At 31.4% G+C, this 16,479-nt stretch overlaps 1 protein-coding gene across 2 annotated transcripts in view; it reads left to right on the forward strand.

Annotated features, from left to right (window-relative positions):
- The window catches only part of LOC106460545 (FERM domain-containing protein 4A-like), a 29,804-nt gene that overhangs the window by 2,145 nt on the left and 11,180 nt on the right, over positions 1–16,479 (forward strand). Inside the window, exons 3-13 of one of the 2 annotated variants that reach the window (XM_022387285.1) lie at positions 1,656–1,713; positions 2,680–2,766; positions 5,092–5,168; positions 6,147–6,251; positions 7,177–7,318; positions 8,775–8,916; positions 9,873–10,003; positions 10,835–10,963; positions 13,145–13,288; positions 13,734–13,821; positions 13,975–14,016. In XM_022387285.1, the coding sequence (XP_022242993.1) occupies positions 1,660–1,713; positions 2,680–2,766; positions 5,092–5,168; positions 6,147–6,251; positions 7,177–7,318; positions 8,775–8,916; positions 9,873–10,003; positions 10,835–10,963; positions 13,145–13,288; positions 13,734–13,821; positions 13,975–14,016 (1,141 nt within the window). In that variant the 5' untranslated portion in view covers positions 1,656–1,659. The remainder of the gene's footprint in view (positions 1–1,655; positions 1,714–2,679; positions 2,767–5,091; positions 5,169–6,146; positions 6,252–7,176; positions 7,319–8,774; positions 8,917–9,872; positions 10,004–10,834; positions 10,964–13,144; positions 13,289–13,733; positions 13,822–13,974; positions 14,017–16,479) is intronic. The other variant, XM_022387286.1, reaches the window with a different exon arrangement.

Below are 16,479 nucleotides of genomic sequence, written 5' to 3' on the forward strand. Positions count from 1 at the left end.
AAACAAAGTCACACCTTGCTTTCAAGTGATACTTCCAGCTTAAGAGCATCTAGTTAAACAAAGTCACACCTTGCTTTCAAGTGATATTTCCAGCTTAAGAGCAACTAGTTAAACAAAGTCACACCTTGCTTTCAAGTGATACTTCCAGCTTAAGAGCATCTAGTTAAACAAAGTCACACGTTGCTTTCAAGTGATACTTCCAGCTTAAGAGCAACTAGTTAAACAAAGTTACACCTTGCTTTTAAGTTATACTTCTAGCTGAAGAGCAGCTAGTTAAACAAACCTATGCCTATAAAGAAAACATTAAAACCTAATGTACTTTACTTTTTTCACATTTGTTTGAAACCTTATTTTTCCTGTACACATGTTAGCAATAGCATAATTGTTTATTTGAATGTGGTCATTTGGTATTCAGATAAAACGTTATTTGTTTGTGGTCATACACATCATTTGCAGTACTTTATCTTCTGACAAAAAATATTTTTTTTGAAATCAATAACAAAAATAACTACCATATACTTAGCCACAATTTGTATTAAAATTAAGTTGACTAAGTGTACAAAAAGAATAAACTTTAGACCAATATTTGTTAAAAGAACACACTGTAGTTGATAATAATAATGATATAATATTTTAATCATTTCAAAACAAAATTACTGGCACAATATTTTAGGCAGGATATTCTTTAGAAACACAAAATGCACAACACTGTATGAAAGGTTTCCTGCCTGTATTGCTATGCAAATATATATTTAAGTAGTAAAGGATTTTATGCCATGGCATTTCTAACTTGGTTATCTTGAGTTTAGAAATACATTTCATTATCATGATTTGTGAATTATCAGTTTTTACCAGTTTAACAACTTGGATTAGTAAACATCCATTTTTTTAGTTTCAGTACTTTATTTTATATGTATATTTTTGTGTAAATGTAACATCTTGGATTATTAAGTATTTTTACTTATAACAGAAACTCTTGAGGAATCTTGCATATATTTCAAGACTGCAAGTCTATAAATATATTTGTATTATTATGAATTTTTGTTTGTTCAATAAAGTATTTTTTATTGACTTACTTAGCTAAGATTCTGAAAAAATTTATCTTAAATATCAATCAGTTGTATAAGCATTCATCTTTGTAACATTGCAAACATATTTTTATTGTTATTTTTAGCTGTGTTTAGGTTGGATATGGCCTAGGGTGCTGGGCCACAGATCGAAGGGTTTAGAGTCTGAGATGTGATACCACATGCTCCAGACTTTCAGCTGCAGGCATATTATAAACATGGCTCAGCTGACAAAGCCCTTATGGCAGCTGGTACTGTTGCCTGGCAGCCCTCTATCTAGACATTTCAAAATTAGGAGTGACTGTACTTGAAACCTAGAGAGGTTTCTGACCTGCTTTTTTAATCTGCATGTACATAAGGTGCTTTGCAAGTTTAAAAGTTAAATTACTTGTATGCATTTATTATATTTTAAGTGCTGCCAATTACTGGTATACATCTGCATCAATACAAAATATTGGATTTCAGTGCAACAACTCTTCAATGGATTTTCTATCTCTCTAAACTGTATTTGTTCAAAGAATATTATGTAGAGAATTGTATAGATATCTGTGGCAAATCTTATGCATTACTGTGCTTTCTTTTCCACAGTTATATGAGCATAGTAGAAAGCTTGCCTACATATGGAATTCATTATTATGAAGTAAAGGTAAGTAATATTAATACTTCTCCTGTTAGGTGTATTATTATAGGGTGATGGTTTTTTTTGTATGTATATTTTTCTTATAAAACCTTTAAATTGATAGTGTAAAAGTGCTGAAGTTTGTCAAAAATAGTCATTTGTTGTTGTTAATGGCATTCTCTGGTGCTGTTTTCCAAATGAAAACACAAGTGTTTAGATGACAAGAAATTTAATCTCACCATCATTGTGTTCATATTTTAGTTTTTACCTAGTGTTTTATAATTAGCTTCTAATATTTAGTAAATTTGCAAAGTGGACAGACATTTAATCAGCCCAAAAGGTCATAGTCAGTACTGTTTTTGCTTCTTTGAATGTGTTTTGTTTATTGAAGATGATTAAAAAATTTCCAACAGAATATGTTAAGAATTATTTTAGGTTTGAATTACAGTTGTTGTATGTGTTTCCAATATTTTAAATTTTGTATATTTTAACAGTGTATTATAGTTTTTGTATGTATTTTCAAGGCTTTAAGTGTTGTATTTTTTAATAGTATTTATTAAAAAAGGTATAAATCAGCTTAACTATAATGATCTTAGTCAGAGTGACATTTAAACAATGAGTTGATTTATTTTGTATTTTACTTTTAAAAAGTAAAATTCTAAGTAGAATTAACAAGTTTTTTTAGATTGATTTGTTTGTTTTTTAGATTTTCACTTCATAAAATTTTATGTCAACAAAGCAATAATAATTAATTTTTAAAACAAAAAATTCAATACAAATAAGCATGTTCTTGGTAAATTGGGGCAAAACTAGTTATTTCATCACATGGTTTGCTAGCAAGATTCTGTACATCATTTTTTGTATGACTATATCTTGACAGAGAACATTTTGATGAATGTGTATTTTTATTGCTTTAAATACATAAGTGTATTTGTTGTGCAATTATGTAAGTCCTAATTTAGTAAAAAGGAGCTTGTTCTCTTGGAATTTTAGGACAAAGCAGGGATACCTTGGTGGCTTGGGCTTAATTATAAAGGAATTAGTCAATATGACTTCATAGACAGAAAGAACCCCAGAAAGGTGAGAGTGTAACATTTGGTAATCGGTTACTAACAAAGTAGTTTGAAGCTATCAATAACCAATCTAAAATAGAGCTGCTTTGAAATCAGTTTTATTATAGTTTACTGGTTATAATTAGACCAAAAAATAATTGCCCAAACTTGGATATAATAACATTTTTCTTTTAAAAAAAAATTAATTTCAAAATGATAACATCAAAATTTGTGGTGCTCACATAAACACAAGGAAAAAATGAAATGAAAATTTATTTTTACAGAAAGAGTAAAGAGAAAGAACTCCTAAATATGGTATTTAAATAATGAAATATTATCAGCTTACCATCCTCTTCATATTTTCCAACAATTCAGAAAGCCATGTGATAAAAAGGCTGAATAACTTTATGAAAGTAGTTTATGAAAATGAAAAGAACAACATTTGAACTAAAATTAGTACCTAAAATATTGAAAGCAAGTAATCAGGACAGGAATAATAGATGTGTTTTTCCCAAAATGGAACATTGATAGTGGTTTGACTTCATTCTCTTTCTGACATACATATATCTTTCGAAACTTATACTTAAATCATTTGATATTGATATGAATAATATGTGATCTTTATATTGATCAATTTAGGTTCAGGTTTAATGTAATAATTAAAAAAATTACTTTTACTGTTTGGGTCTGGTAGTTTGGATGCCCAACTTGCAATCTGTTGGTCTCGGGACTGAAACCCAACACCAGACATGCTTACCCTTTCAGCCATTAAGTCATTATAATGTGGAAGTCAATCTGACTGTTCCTAGGCAAAGAGTAGGTGGTTTTGATCAGCTGCCTTCTCTCTAGCCTATCACTTCAAACTTAGGGACAGCTAGTGCAGATAGCCCTCAAGTAGCTTTGCACAAAATTCAACAAAGAAAATTATTGTTTGATTTTGCTTATTTGGTGTTGTTCAGCTACTGTAATCTTACCACATTCAGTAACCCCTCATTTTCAAAGTGTTAAGCAGTTTATTGGAAACTACTACTTCTGTTCCAATTTAAACTGCTTTCTTTTTTTTTTTTCTTTTCTGGAACAGGACATGCGTATCATTGCTTGATAAAAAGACCTTTAACCAAAAACTAAAAAAAAACATAAAGTGATACAGTACAACCTCATTATAATGCTGCCATCAGGAGCCATGTGTACCCGAGAACCATATAGGTGAGGGAAGCATTATAACCATCTAGTCAAGAAGGCACTCGTGCTGAACAGGTACAGATTCAGCAGAATACTAAAGCAGTTGATTAAATGAAATAAGTGTTTTTTACATAGGAAAATAGGTATAAAAAAAAGATACAATAACATAAGATAAAATATACACACTTGACTAATACCATGACAGTCATTGAATCTGTACAGCCACCCATTGCTTGCCTCAAAATCTATGTCCCCATTCAGTTGATTTGAAAGTTTCTTTGTTTGTGCTTGAAGAATTGTGCCCAACAAAGGTACGCCATCCACTCTCTGCTGCATGAACCATGCATACAGTGCATTGTTGGCTTCATCCAATTCACACAACAAAGAGTATAGCATTTCTTCATCTTTCATCCAAACCCTGAGAAAGAATATGATTGGCTAAAACAATCGGCATTTTCACTGGATAATTAAAATCATGCCAAAAGTGAGCAGGCTTAATGCTATTCTAAACCTGTTGTTTATAACAACATGACATCTCCATTTCCTTCTGACACTGAGCAGTATGTTGGTTTCACCCATAAACAATTCTTGGAACTTCTTGCTCTCTCCACAAAGTTAAACCATTTCCTCTTTAAAGACTTCGCTTATGATCAGATAGATGGAATCCCTGCTGGGTTCAACGATAGCCAATAGTTTTCTATGCTACCATGAATGCAAATAGTTGGAATACTGCTCATGTGACTTTAAACCTGCTATATTGGTGACATTTTCTTGCTATTTTGACAATCAAGTGACATTTTCAAATTCCTTTCTTACCATCCCAATATCAAGTTCACATATGTACTTTATATTCACATCTCTGGCTGGGTTTTACACTCGAGACTTCCCACTTTTTTTTCTGACAGAGTGTAATGACTTTAGCCTCTGAAGCTAAATAGCAGATGATACTAAATTGTTGGGAGCGAAAGCACCACAGCATTATGTCTGAGAAAGTGTTTTAACCAATGACATTATAATGAGGCAGTACTGTAAATGAACAGTTTCACAGCTGTATCAACTATTAATACCATAATAATAATAACTTAAAACCATACATATGTATAACAAAATAAAGCTAACATTAAGTTTTTTAAAGAATAGTAGTAAAAAAAATAAGTTATTTTTCTTTCAGATTTTTCCATGGAAACATTTAGATAATTTGTACTTCAGGGACAGGAAATTTTCTATTGAAGTTCACAGTCCAAGAAGGTGGGTTGTGTAGTAAAATGATTTGCAAGAAAAAATATAGTAAGGAAAGGTTTGAAATATGAAGTCATTGTGTTTACTGTTAGTTAAAAATGTTCAGGTTATTATTTTTTTGAAGTGGTAATTACTTAAGATCAGTTTGAACATTAAGATTGTCGTTATGTGGAAAGCCTTATAATTGCATTATTTATGAAACAAACTGATGTTTAAAAATAGTGTACTTTCTATGGGTTAAATAAATATAATGTCCCTCATTTCAATTTTGAAATTAATAAAAAACAATTCTGTTAAACCTGTCTGTAAAAAGTATTTTATCTATGAGAGGTCTTGTGATTGGAGGGAATTGCCTAATTTATACTTGTCTAGGCTTAACTTAATAATTAGAAACTACATGGATTTTTCATGTTAAGGTATTTTTGATATCACACCTTAAATTATGTAGAATGTAATTGTCAGTAAAACAGGTGAAAGAACTGCTTAGAGCATGTTTCCACTTTATAGACAGAAAAGGCATCAACACCAGAAGGCTTTTGGATAAATAAGTTTTTTTCTGTTTTATATGATGTTTGATTTCTTCATTTTCTGAATAAAAAATGAACATTTTCTAAGTTCATTTTGTCCTTTTAACAAAATCTAGTTTAAATTTGTTAGTAGAATTTATCATTAAAAAAAAAGGTAATTCATGACATTAGTTCTGAGGGTGGGAACACAGCTATGCACGTATGAACAGTTGTTTATGTTTTCTATGAATGTGTACATGATGTACATACGAGTTTTTATAATAATCATGGAAGCAGGAAAAAATTAAAACTTGGAATTGGGCAAATGAAAAGTAGAATGGTAATGAAAATCCCTTGTATGATATAACTTCTTGGTGTACCTTATGTCCAGTTGTAGTTTGGCTGTCTGCCAGTCTCTTTAAATGTGGCATTTAGTCGAAAGTAAGCTTAAGGCTGATTCGCGTTTTCTGTCTGTATCTAGAGTGGTGCATACTCTAAGCAGTTTTAACCTGTATGAGGATGCCATTGAAGAACCTTTGGAAGACTTGGATGAACTCTCAGATGCAATAACTGATCCCACAACACAGTAAGTTTATTAATCTCACACAATTCCCACCATTTATCCCAATTTATTATTTTTCTGTTAATTTTAAAACCCTAAAAACAGATTTAATTATTATAGGATGGAAATGCTTTCTAACAGAGAAAAAGCTTTTATTCTCTGATTTCTGCCTATAATATAATTGTTTAATTGGATGCTTAGAAAGCAAAGATTAAATTAGTGTTCTTAGTATTTGATAACATGTTTCACATCCAATTGTTAAGATGATATCATGTTTAGTTAATTAGAATGGCAAATGATCAAATGTTTAGTTAATTAGAATAGCTTAAGATCAAATGTTTAGTTAATTAGAATAGCTTAAGATCAAATGTTTAGTTAATTAGAATAGCTTAAGATCAAATGTTTAGTTAATTAGAATACGAGACTCAAAAGGAAATATCATTTGTGAGTTATCGTTTTTTTTATCAAACGATATTCTGTTAAGCAGACCTGTATCAAAGATTCTACACAGAGAAAAGATATATTTATTAACAGGGAAGGCTAGTATGAAATATTTCTAAAAGTGTATCTGTTCCTTGTGATGAGACAATGTGATTTGAAGCATCTGCCTCCGTGAGGCTGCATCTTTTATTTTATGAACAAGATCTTAGAGGTATAGAATCAGACTTAGAAAACATGTAGAAGCACAAGTGAATATTATCTGTTTGATGTTAAATTTTAAAGAACTAAGAAAGAATTATGTACCTGAAAATGATTTTCAATCTTGCTGTTGGCCTGTTTTTAATATAAGTATCTTTAAATGACGTTTTTATTATGTTTATTATCATGACTTACATGATTGCTTTTACTATAAATGTGAAATAATTTTTTTTTTTAGTTTAATCAATTTATTAACTTGTCCACAAAAAGTTTAATTTTTTTCTCTCTATATCTCTCTCTCTTTTTTTAGAGTTTCTGTAAGTAGACGTACCTTTGGTCCTGGGAATGTTACAGTTTATGTTTGGTTTGCAATAAACCAAGCTCTTACTAAATGCATTTGGTCAATGGCTGTAGCTCAACACCAGTTTTATCTGGACAAGAAACACTGCAAAGTAAGTTTGGCTAAATATGTTTTTTTCTAGCTTTTTCATTGCCATGGGCATGTGTACCTCCCCACCTACCCCCATATAGATCAGCACTGTCATGAGATTTTGTAATTAATTCTTTACCGCCATGAAGAAAGGGAATTCAAACTTCCCAAACATTCAGATAAGTAATGAAATATTAATTGAATTTTTGTTTTGTATTATATGCATAAAAATAAACCTGACATTGGAATGGTTGTTAATCTATAAATGAGACAGTGAAAGGGTTAATGTACTATTGTATGTAATTTATTTGGACAACAAACACATCAATGTAAGCTTGGTTAAACATATCCATTTAAACCTTATGTTGTATGTGTTTTGTTTAGACAAAGAACATGATGAACTAACTTTGAGTATGTGTCTGTTAAACTGCACTGTTTAATGACATATAATTATGAAAGCAATGGTTCTGTTTTGGAGTCAAAATTTATCTAAAAATTAATTCTCCCCTTTAAGATAAAACTGCGGTTTGATTCATTGAATAATGGTGATCTTGTGTGTGTGTGTGTGTGTGTGTGTGTGTGTTTTAAGAATAACATTATCAACCTATTTCTCACCAGTGGTCTTGTTACTTGCGTGACAGCTAGATTTTGACACATACAAATGTTATTTGCAAAAATGACACAAGCAGAGAGCAAAGGAGACATTTGCTCCCTTAACATTCATCAAGGGACCCTCAAGTTCCAGAGCAAAAGGGACATTTGCCCCTTTAGTGGTAGTAACCAAGGGGCCCCCCAAATTCTAGTCAAAATCTCAAAAAAATTGTACAGAGTTATCAAGGGTTTAACAGCAGTTTTGGTATTTGTATTTAATAGTTAACCTTGTTCAAAACCATCATTCACACAAGTGGGATGAAGCAAGTAACACAACTAGATCAACTGAGGCATTAACTGCACTGTGTAATATTGTAGTCATTTGTGTGAAGGTTGTCATACCACTGTAATAACATTTTTATTTCATATGAAATTTACATGGGTCTCTCTTTATTGGAAAAATGAAAAAAACATTTATATCTTTTATATCTGTGACTCCCTTGATGATTACAATCAACCATTTCATAAACACTTCTGTATTCTATAGTTTAGAATTTGTGATGAGAAGAATCATGGAATATTTGGAATGGTAGTTTTAATTTTGTGTTTAAAAAGGTGAGTCGTATATGAAGCAATAATAAATAAAGGTAGAAGAAACTTTATATAAAAACTGGAGGAATATATGTTTAAGGAAGGCATAAAAATGAGGAAAATGTTAAATAAACTAAGTGATTGTTATGGGGATATGAAATTATTCCCCAAATACAACCCCTTATATGGTGTTGTAGAGAGGTCACATTGCATTTTAATTTTAAATAGTTAAATAATTAGCAATAAAAATTTTCACATAAAACATTTCTCTTTTTTACTACTTCTCTTTTTATTAGAGTCGAGTAAGCATTGTTCGTAGCCTCGGTGATATAGCAAATGACCTGTCACGTAGTATACATTCCTTATCTTCAGCTAGTTCATCATCCAACTTGAGTCATAGTGCTAGTTTACACAGCCTTTCCAGTCTTAAAACAGAAGGTGAGTTTAACCTCTGTTAAAATAATTATTGATCTTTCTGTTTTTATTTCAAACAAACTTCATAAATGACAGGAGTAACTGATGATGATAACTTAGTAACCAGGATGACGATGAAATAAATACATATTTTAATTTTTTTTTCCAAAGTAAATGCATTTACTACTGAGTTATTATGATCTGTTTATTACACAACTACATAAGTTGTAACTGTTTAGAGTAATATAAAAAAAAATACTTTGCAACAAAACCTATATTTTGTATCAATTGAAGATTCCATTGGAAGTTTTTTGTGAAATGTTGTGAAAAATCTAACTTGATGTTTGAGTTCCAATTTTGTGTTTCACATCTAACAACAACAGTGCTGTAGTAATAAATAGTCAGTATTATGCTGTACTTCTCTGTTAATCAGATAATCCCATGAGATTACATTAATGAAGGAGTTCTAAGTCAATAATCCCATGAGCTTACATTAATGAAGGAGTTCTACGTCAATAATCCCATGAGCTTACATTAATGAAGGAGTTCTAAGTCAATAATCCCATGAGCTTATATTAATAAAGGAGTTCTAAGTCAATAATCCCATGAGATTACATTAATGAAGGAGTTCTAAGTCAATAATCCCATGAGCTTACATTAATGAAGGAGTTTTAAGTCACTAATAAAATAGAAATCTTTATATTTAGAAGAAAAAAAAAGTTTTGTTGATTAGTGAAGAATATATCACTTAGTCATGTTTTTCTGATTATGAGAAATTCTTTATTTTCTTGTATGGAAATGAAGTTGTATTTGGTAATATCAACAAATTAGACTATTTTATTAAAGTGTGCATATTAATTGCTTTTGAAGTTTTAGTGTAATTAGGATGTACATTGTATTTCAAATTGTCCTCATTTCTACATTTCATACATTTTTGTAAACATATTGATTATTTTCAGATTGTTCTTGGTTTCTTGCAGGTGAACAGAGTGAAGAGATTCAATTGTTTAAACAAGACATGTTGGCTGTATTGAAGGCTAGGAAAGAAGCCCTGGAAGAGGCCTTGAAGAAAAAGAAAGAGGATCTCAGAATACTCTGCATAAAAGAAGGAGTGAGAGTTTTTCTTCCTTTTAAACTTGTAACATGGATGCATACTGAAGAAATAGAACCAAATTTTAATGTATTGAAATTAATTGTAATAATTAGTTAAGTTTAATCTGACAAACAAGAGCCCAAGGAGACCCTAGTACTAATGTATGCACATGAATGCTCCATCAAAGACTTAGTATCCACTCATCTTTTTTTTGAAGCTGAAATATTATTAAGAATGATCACAAGAAAACCAAAAGTTACAGTAACACAAGCTTTACAAAAATACACAATGAACTGCCACTGAGATATACTTGGACCTTTATTTTATAGATGAATGTGAATCAACATAAGTAAATTTGTTAGATTTTCATAGATAGTAAACTCAAAGAGTGATCCCAGACTGAGATGATTTTTTGTATCAGATCTTGCGGTCATACTTATTTGAAGAATTTGAATATTTTAACGATACAGTCTCTGGCAACTGACAATATCTATTAACTTTCTCATATAATTCTGACTTTAATAGCTCATGGGGTACACTATAAATACAGTTGTAAGAACCATTTTCCCACAATAAGTGTAATATGAAACCTGACATTTCATCTTTAATGTGACTAAAATAAGTTATGACTTTTACAATTTTGAGAAAGATGAGATAAAGTGGAATAAAGATAAACAAGAGTAATTTATAACTTGTACCTCATACTGATCATAATACCTTTAAGCAAAACTAACACAGTAGATCTGAAACCTAACCTGTTCAAACATTTACTGCCTGCATTTAGAGCAGAAGTTTTTCTTTTATTTTTAATTGGAAGGAAAATCTAGATATTATGATATTGATATTCAGGAACTAACAGGAGAGCTACCACCCGAAATACCACTTGCTCCTGGAGAACTTCCACCCACAGTGAAGCAAAGCGCAGGACAAACATTAACTATCGTTGATAAGCTGATTACTAAAGCTAAATCTAAAGAGGTAAGTCTGTTTTTCTTGTCTTTTTAAGTTTGTTTATGTGGTTTAAATTAGTTTCTCAAATGCAGTGAATCTTGTGTGTTTGGTACCTAGAATAATTGTTTTAACAGAAAATGCAATCTGGCATCTTGAGTAAAAATTGAAAATATGATTTTGAGTCGAGAGTTTAGTTTGATTTGGAGTTTCTTGGCACATAACTTAGTGAGGGCAGTTTGGATCTGCCACTTAATGTCCCTCATTTTTGATGACCAACAGGAATTTTGAAAGTCATCAACATAGAAGGATTTTGCCATTATAGAAGGAAGCTGTTATGTGATGGTATTGATCTTAATGTTAAAAAGTGCAATGCTCAAGGCACAGCCCTGAGGTACTCTAAGCTCTTGTAGGAAATATTGGACTAGTGTTCATCCTTCACAGACTCAAAATTACTTCTGCTAAAAAAAGTATGGGTAGTAAATAGCCACCTATACTCATATGAATTGAAATCTTGTAAAAATCCAAAGCTCCATATGGTATCATAAGTCTATTTAAAGTAAAAAAAAGATAGCAACAAGACGCTCCCTCTTGAGAAAACTTCTTTTCTTGATGTTTCTAGTCGAATCAGGTGGTCCACAGTGGATCACTGCTTGCAGAAACTGCACAGGGTAATGGAGAAGAGGATGTTGGATTCAAGGAACCAAAAAAGATGACCATTAACCATCTTTTCCAGAACTTTACATAGACAGTTAGTCAAAGCAATAGATATGTAATTAGAAAGAGTCTTGGGATCCTTTCTGAACTTAGAAAAAAGGGATGACATTATCAAAACTCCATAAAGCTGGGAACTTCTTCTCCTCTCAAATCCAGTTAAAAAGAACCAGAAGAAGATTGAGAGAGGTGGGAAAGAAAAGGGGTATCATCTCATAATAGATGCTATACAATCAAGTGGTGCATTACCAGGCTGATGTAGAGCAAATTTAAGTTCCACCAGAATGAATGGTCAATTATAGTTATAAATACAACTGGGTCAAAAAGAATATGGGTTTTTTTTTAACCCGTGTCCTGATGCTAAACAAAGCAGGGGAACATGTGGAGGCACTTGAGTGATTGGAGAAGCACTCTGCAAGGGTCTTAGCAACACTTTATAAATCAGCAACTCCTTTAGCATTGAGTTGTAAGATTGAGAGAAGATCCAAAGTATGCTTCTCAATCACTTTTTAAATCTTGTCCCAGATGACTTTGGAATTGGCTTTGATATTTCATCTGCCAGGCATGTGCATGAGCCTTCTGAAATGCTATGAAGTTGGTTAAAATGGAATATCTGCATAAGATATCCCAGGCTTGTTTCTGAACCCCGAGTGCCTTTTAGCAGTCAGCTGTCCACCATGTACAAGGATACCATGGAAAACCTGCCAAAGTTTTAGGCATGACAAAGACAGCTGCTTGAACAGTACAATTCTTTAATATTAACATGCAATCATGGTAATTAAACAAATTGGACAGTACAATTCTTTAGTATTAACATGCAGTCATGGTAATTAAACAAATTGGACAGTACAATTCTTTAGTATTAACATGCAGTCATGATAATTAAACAAAGTCAGATTCAGACAATGAATGATGGAAAAATTATAACTGCCTCGTAACTTACTTTTCATCTCCAAAGAAAACAAGGAAGGACATAAGGTGAATATTTTATTGTTATGGCCAAGGCAAAGGAAATCTTTAAATTTTCACTAACTTTAAAGTTATAAATAATATCAGCAGATTTCAAATGTATTCAAATAATAACTCTCGGATAGTCCACCCCCTAATAATATCTTTATCACATTTTGAGGCATTTAGGTTGAATAAATATTTCATTAGACAGAAATGTGTTAATGCTGTGTTATAAGACATCCAAACAACCTTCACCAAATGTGGAAATGTAAAACTATAGTAAAATAAACTTACACAGTAATTAGAAGTGGTATTAAACCAAGAGTATATTTCTTCATTTGTACTTTATGTTTTAATAAATATGCATTTATAATCCATACTGACATAGAGTAGGATTGTATAAAGATTCAGGAAGTAAAACCAAAATAATTTTTGTAAACGTCTAAAAAAAGTCCAACTCTGAAATGTGCACACACATTTAATCAAGCTTATTCCAACATGTGAAAGTATACATTTTCTGTGTTTCATTATCTATCTTCTGAACAGGAGGAAGCTTTAGGAAAGCTCGAGCTACAATATGAAATCCAGAGCAAAATCACCAATGCAGCATTACAGCTTGTTAATGATTTCAGTGCAAAAAAGACAGTAAGAAAACAGAGAAGAACAGCTTATCAACAAGCCCAAACCAAGGTTAAAACTAAAAGTCTTTAATACTTAGTACTGTCTATGTTGTATAGTATTTCTGTTGTTAGTAAAAGACCAATTATACATATTAATAAGTAATATAAAATTAATGTACGGTTTTTATTCATTTATTATTGTTTTAATTTTTAAACTTAAACAGACAGCACTGTCAAAAGTCATTGTAGTTAACACAATTATTTGTAAGCAACAACCAAACTGTTAAATAAATATTGTAAGATTGGTAACACATTTTGTTTTGTTTTTCTCTATTTGTCCTCTCTAAAAGCAAAAGCATTTTGGGGTATTTGCATAAAATGTAGTGTTTATGAAGATGTGATCAAAGTATTTTTTTTTTATAAATGATTTTATGTGTACGAATAATAAAAATTTTACTACTTTAACTATTTCAGAAATATTTTTCACTTAAATATTTATTTTGTTTTCACTATAGCTAGAGGATTTGGAACAAAGATTGGAAATACTTCGAAAACAAGCTGAAGCTGTGCAAACAAAGAAGAACAAACAGTCTTCAGATGGTGGTACATTTATAAATTTAAGCTAATTTTCATTAAACCACAGTTTCTTGATAGTATGATCATTTTATTATTACTATTATTTTTGTATGATTAAATTCACAGTGATTTTACTTGCATCTTTTTCTCATGTTATGTTTTTGTTTTATACACTGACAGAGGCCAGTGAAGACAACCTGAGTCAATCTACAGATGAAAATGGTAAGTTTTACTCTTGGTAGTTTATCATGCACTTCTTATGTTCAGTTATCTTCAATACATATCTGGAATTTTAAAATTACATTTGTGTGTGTGTGAGACATTCTCTTTGAAGAGAACAGAGAATTGTCTAATTACAAACTTGACAAATTCCAAAGTAAACATTTTTACATTTCTTCATACTTAAAAATGTGTGTGACACATAATAATAAAAAAGGTGACCAAAATTTAAGCAGAAGTTCTATATTTGAAAATGGTACTACTTTCACTTTTTCATTGGGAATACATCAATCAGCCTTTCTTGTTGGCCCTAGCTTTATGTTGCATGAATTCTTACTATACAAGCTGAATGTCGATCATATGATGGTAAATGCTGTTTAATTATTCTTCTGAAAATAAAATCTAAATAAATGTTTTCTGAACATTTTTTCTAAAAATTAATTATACTAGCAATACACATGTAAAGAACACAACATTTCTTATGTATATTTGGTCATCTCCTGTAAGTACTGCTTGATTAGAATTTGACTTTTGTATATTTTATGTTACGTTCAAATTTGCTTCTTTATAAAGCCTTATAGATTGAACCATGTGAAAAACTGGTTCTTGAAGAAATATTACTACGTGGTCAAATGTCTGACCCTGCAATTTATTAATTGTGATGGCAAAGCCAAAGAACTTGAAGCTGAAAGGCAAATGCACGAAGGTGTAACTCTTCACAAAAAATTCTGATAAAATTTATTTAAATCTCTTACCTAAGTCAAAAAAAGATCAATAATAATGTATTTTAGCACCATTTTCTTCTTCAGCTTTTCCCTTTAGCAAGGATCATCATCCTTCACACAAGTTATCCTCATCCAAACATCTCTGTTCGTTACTAGGTCTTCTGTTATTCCTTTCTAGTTCATGTCTTGTTTATCTCATCCTTCCAATACTTTACTGGCCTTCCTTGTCTTCACTTGCCAGCTACTGACAGCTCAGATACTGTACTTGTTGTTGTTGTTGTTCTTCTCTTCATGTGACCAAACCATCTCAGCTTTGTTTCTCTTGCCTTTTCCTCAATTCTACAGACTCCTACCATTTCCTTATTCATTCTCTTCTTTTTCAGTGACACTCCCAACAGCCATCTTAGCATTATCATTTCTGTTCTTATCATCAAGCCTTCTTCATCTTTCTTCAGAGTCCAAGTCTTGGCTCCGTAGAGGAGCACTGGTCTAATTATGGTCTCATACACTTTGGCTTTTAGTGCCTTTGGTGACTTTTTGTAACAGATAACTGTAGCTATTTCCTTTCATTTTTTTATAACCTGCCTGGATTATATCTCTCACAGATTTCCTACCCTCTTTCACTTTAGATTGTACTTCCCAAGTGTATCTAAAGCCTTCTAACTGTTCCAGTGCCTTCCCATTTACATCTATGATCTTGGCCTTTTCTTTCTACCCCTTCCACTCACCAAGACTTCTGTTTTTCTGGCATTCACTTTCAAGCCTCATCTTTCCAAATTTTTCTGCCACATATAACTTGTGTTTGTAAATCCTTCTCACTTTCAGCTGTCAGGACAAATTCATTGGCAAATAATAGCTCCCACAGGGGGTTCCTTGTGGTAGTCCTTACTCAAGACATTGATTACAAACAGCAAGGAGCTAATGGCTGACCCTTGATGTAGCCCAATGTTAGCTTTAAACTTGTCCGTTTCCTCATATACTGTCTTCACAATTGTTGTCGCTCCTTCATAAGTTGCTTTCACTAGTCTGATTATAGCGCCATCTATTGAATTGAAAATATATTTAAGTTGTGTTTAACCCAGACAAACACTTGTGTTTTTATATGGTATGATCCCTAATTTAATCTATAATGGTAATCGTATTTTTCCGAATATTCAAAGACCTTGCTGTAACTATCATAATATGTATTTAAAAAAAAAAAAACATAAAATTCCAACTCAACTTGGATTTGAATGCAAGGTTTCCACGTGATAATCAAGCACAATAACCACTGTAACACCATGTCTTTCTAATCGAATGTTAACAAATAATTCAAATCCATATTGTAAACTATCATGTAATTCTGGTTTTCCTAGTATTGTAATAACTTGCTCTAAACATGATGAGTTAATAATTTAAGAAAAGGTATAAAAAATCCCTACTTGACTGGGATTTGAATGTGATACTTCCACTTGAGCCTAACCACTGAGCCAATTTGAACGTTACCAACAGAGAGTGGCTTTTACATATATAGATTCAGTTAAACAATCTTAAATCAAAAACAACTTTCAGAAATTATTACCACCATTTTTAAATGCACTAAGCTATTATTAATGAAGAACAACAAAATGATGGCTGCAACAATGAACATTTGACAAGTGTATGTACAGCAACAAACATTTCAGAATATACATATTTCATCTTCAGCAAGCTATACTGAACAGGGTAGATTATTAGGTATAAATATTTATAAAGTTTGAAC

This window comes from Limulus polyphemus, unplaced genomic scaffold, assembly GCF_000517525.1.
Source record: "Limulus polyphemus unplaced genomic scaffold, Limulus_polyphemus-2.1.2 Scaffold792, whole genome shotgun sequence".
NCBI lineage: Eukaryota > Metazoa > Arthropoda > Merostomata > Xiphosura > Limulidae > Limulus > Limulus polyphemus.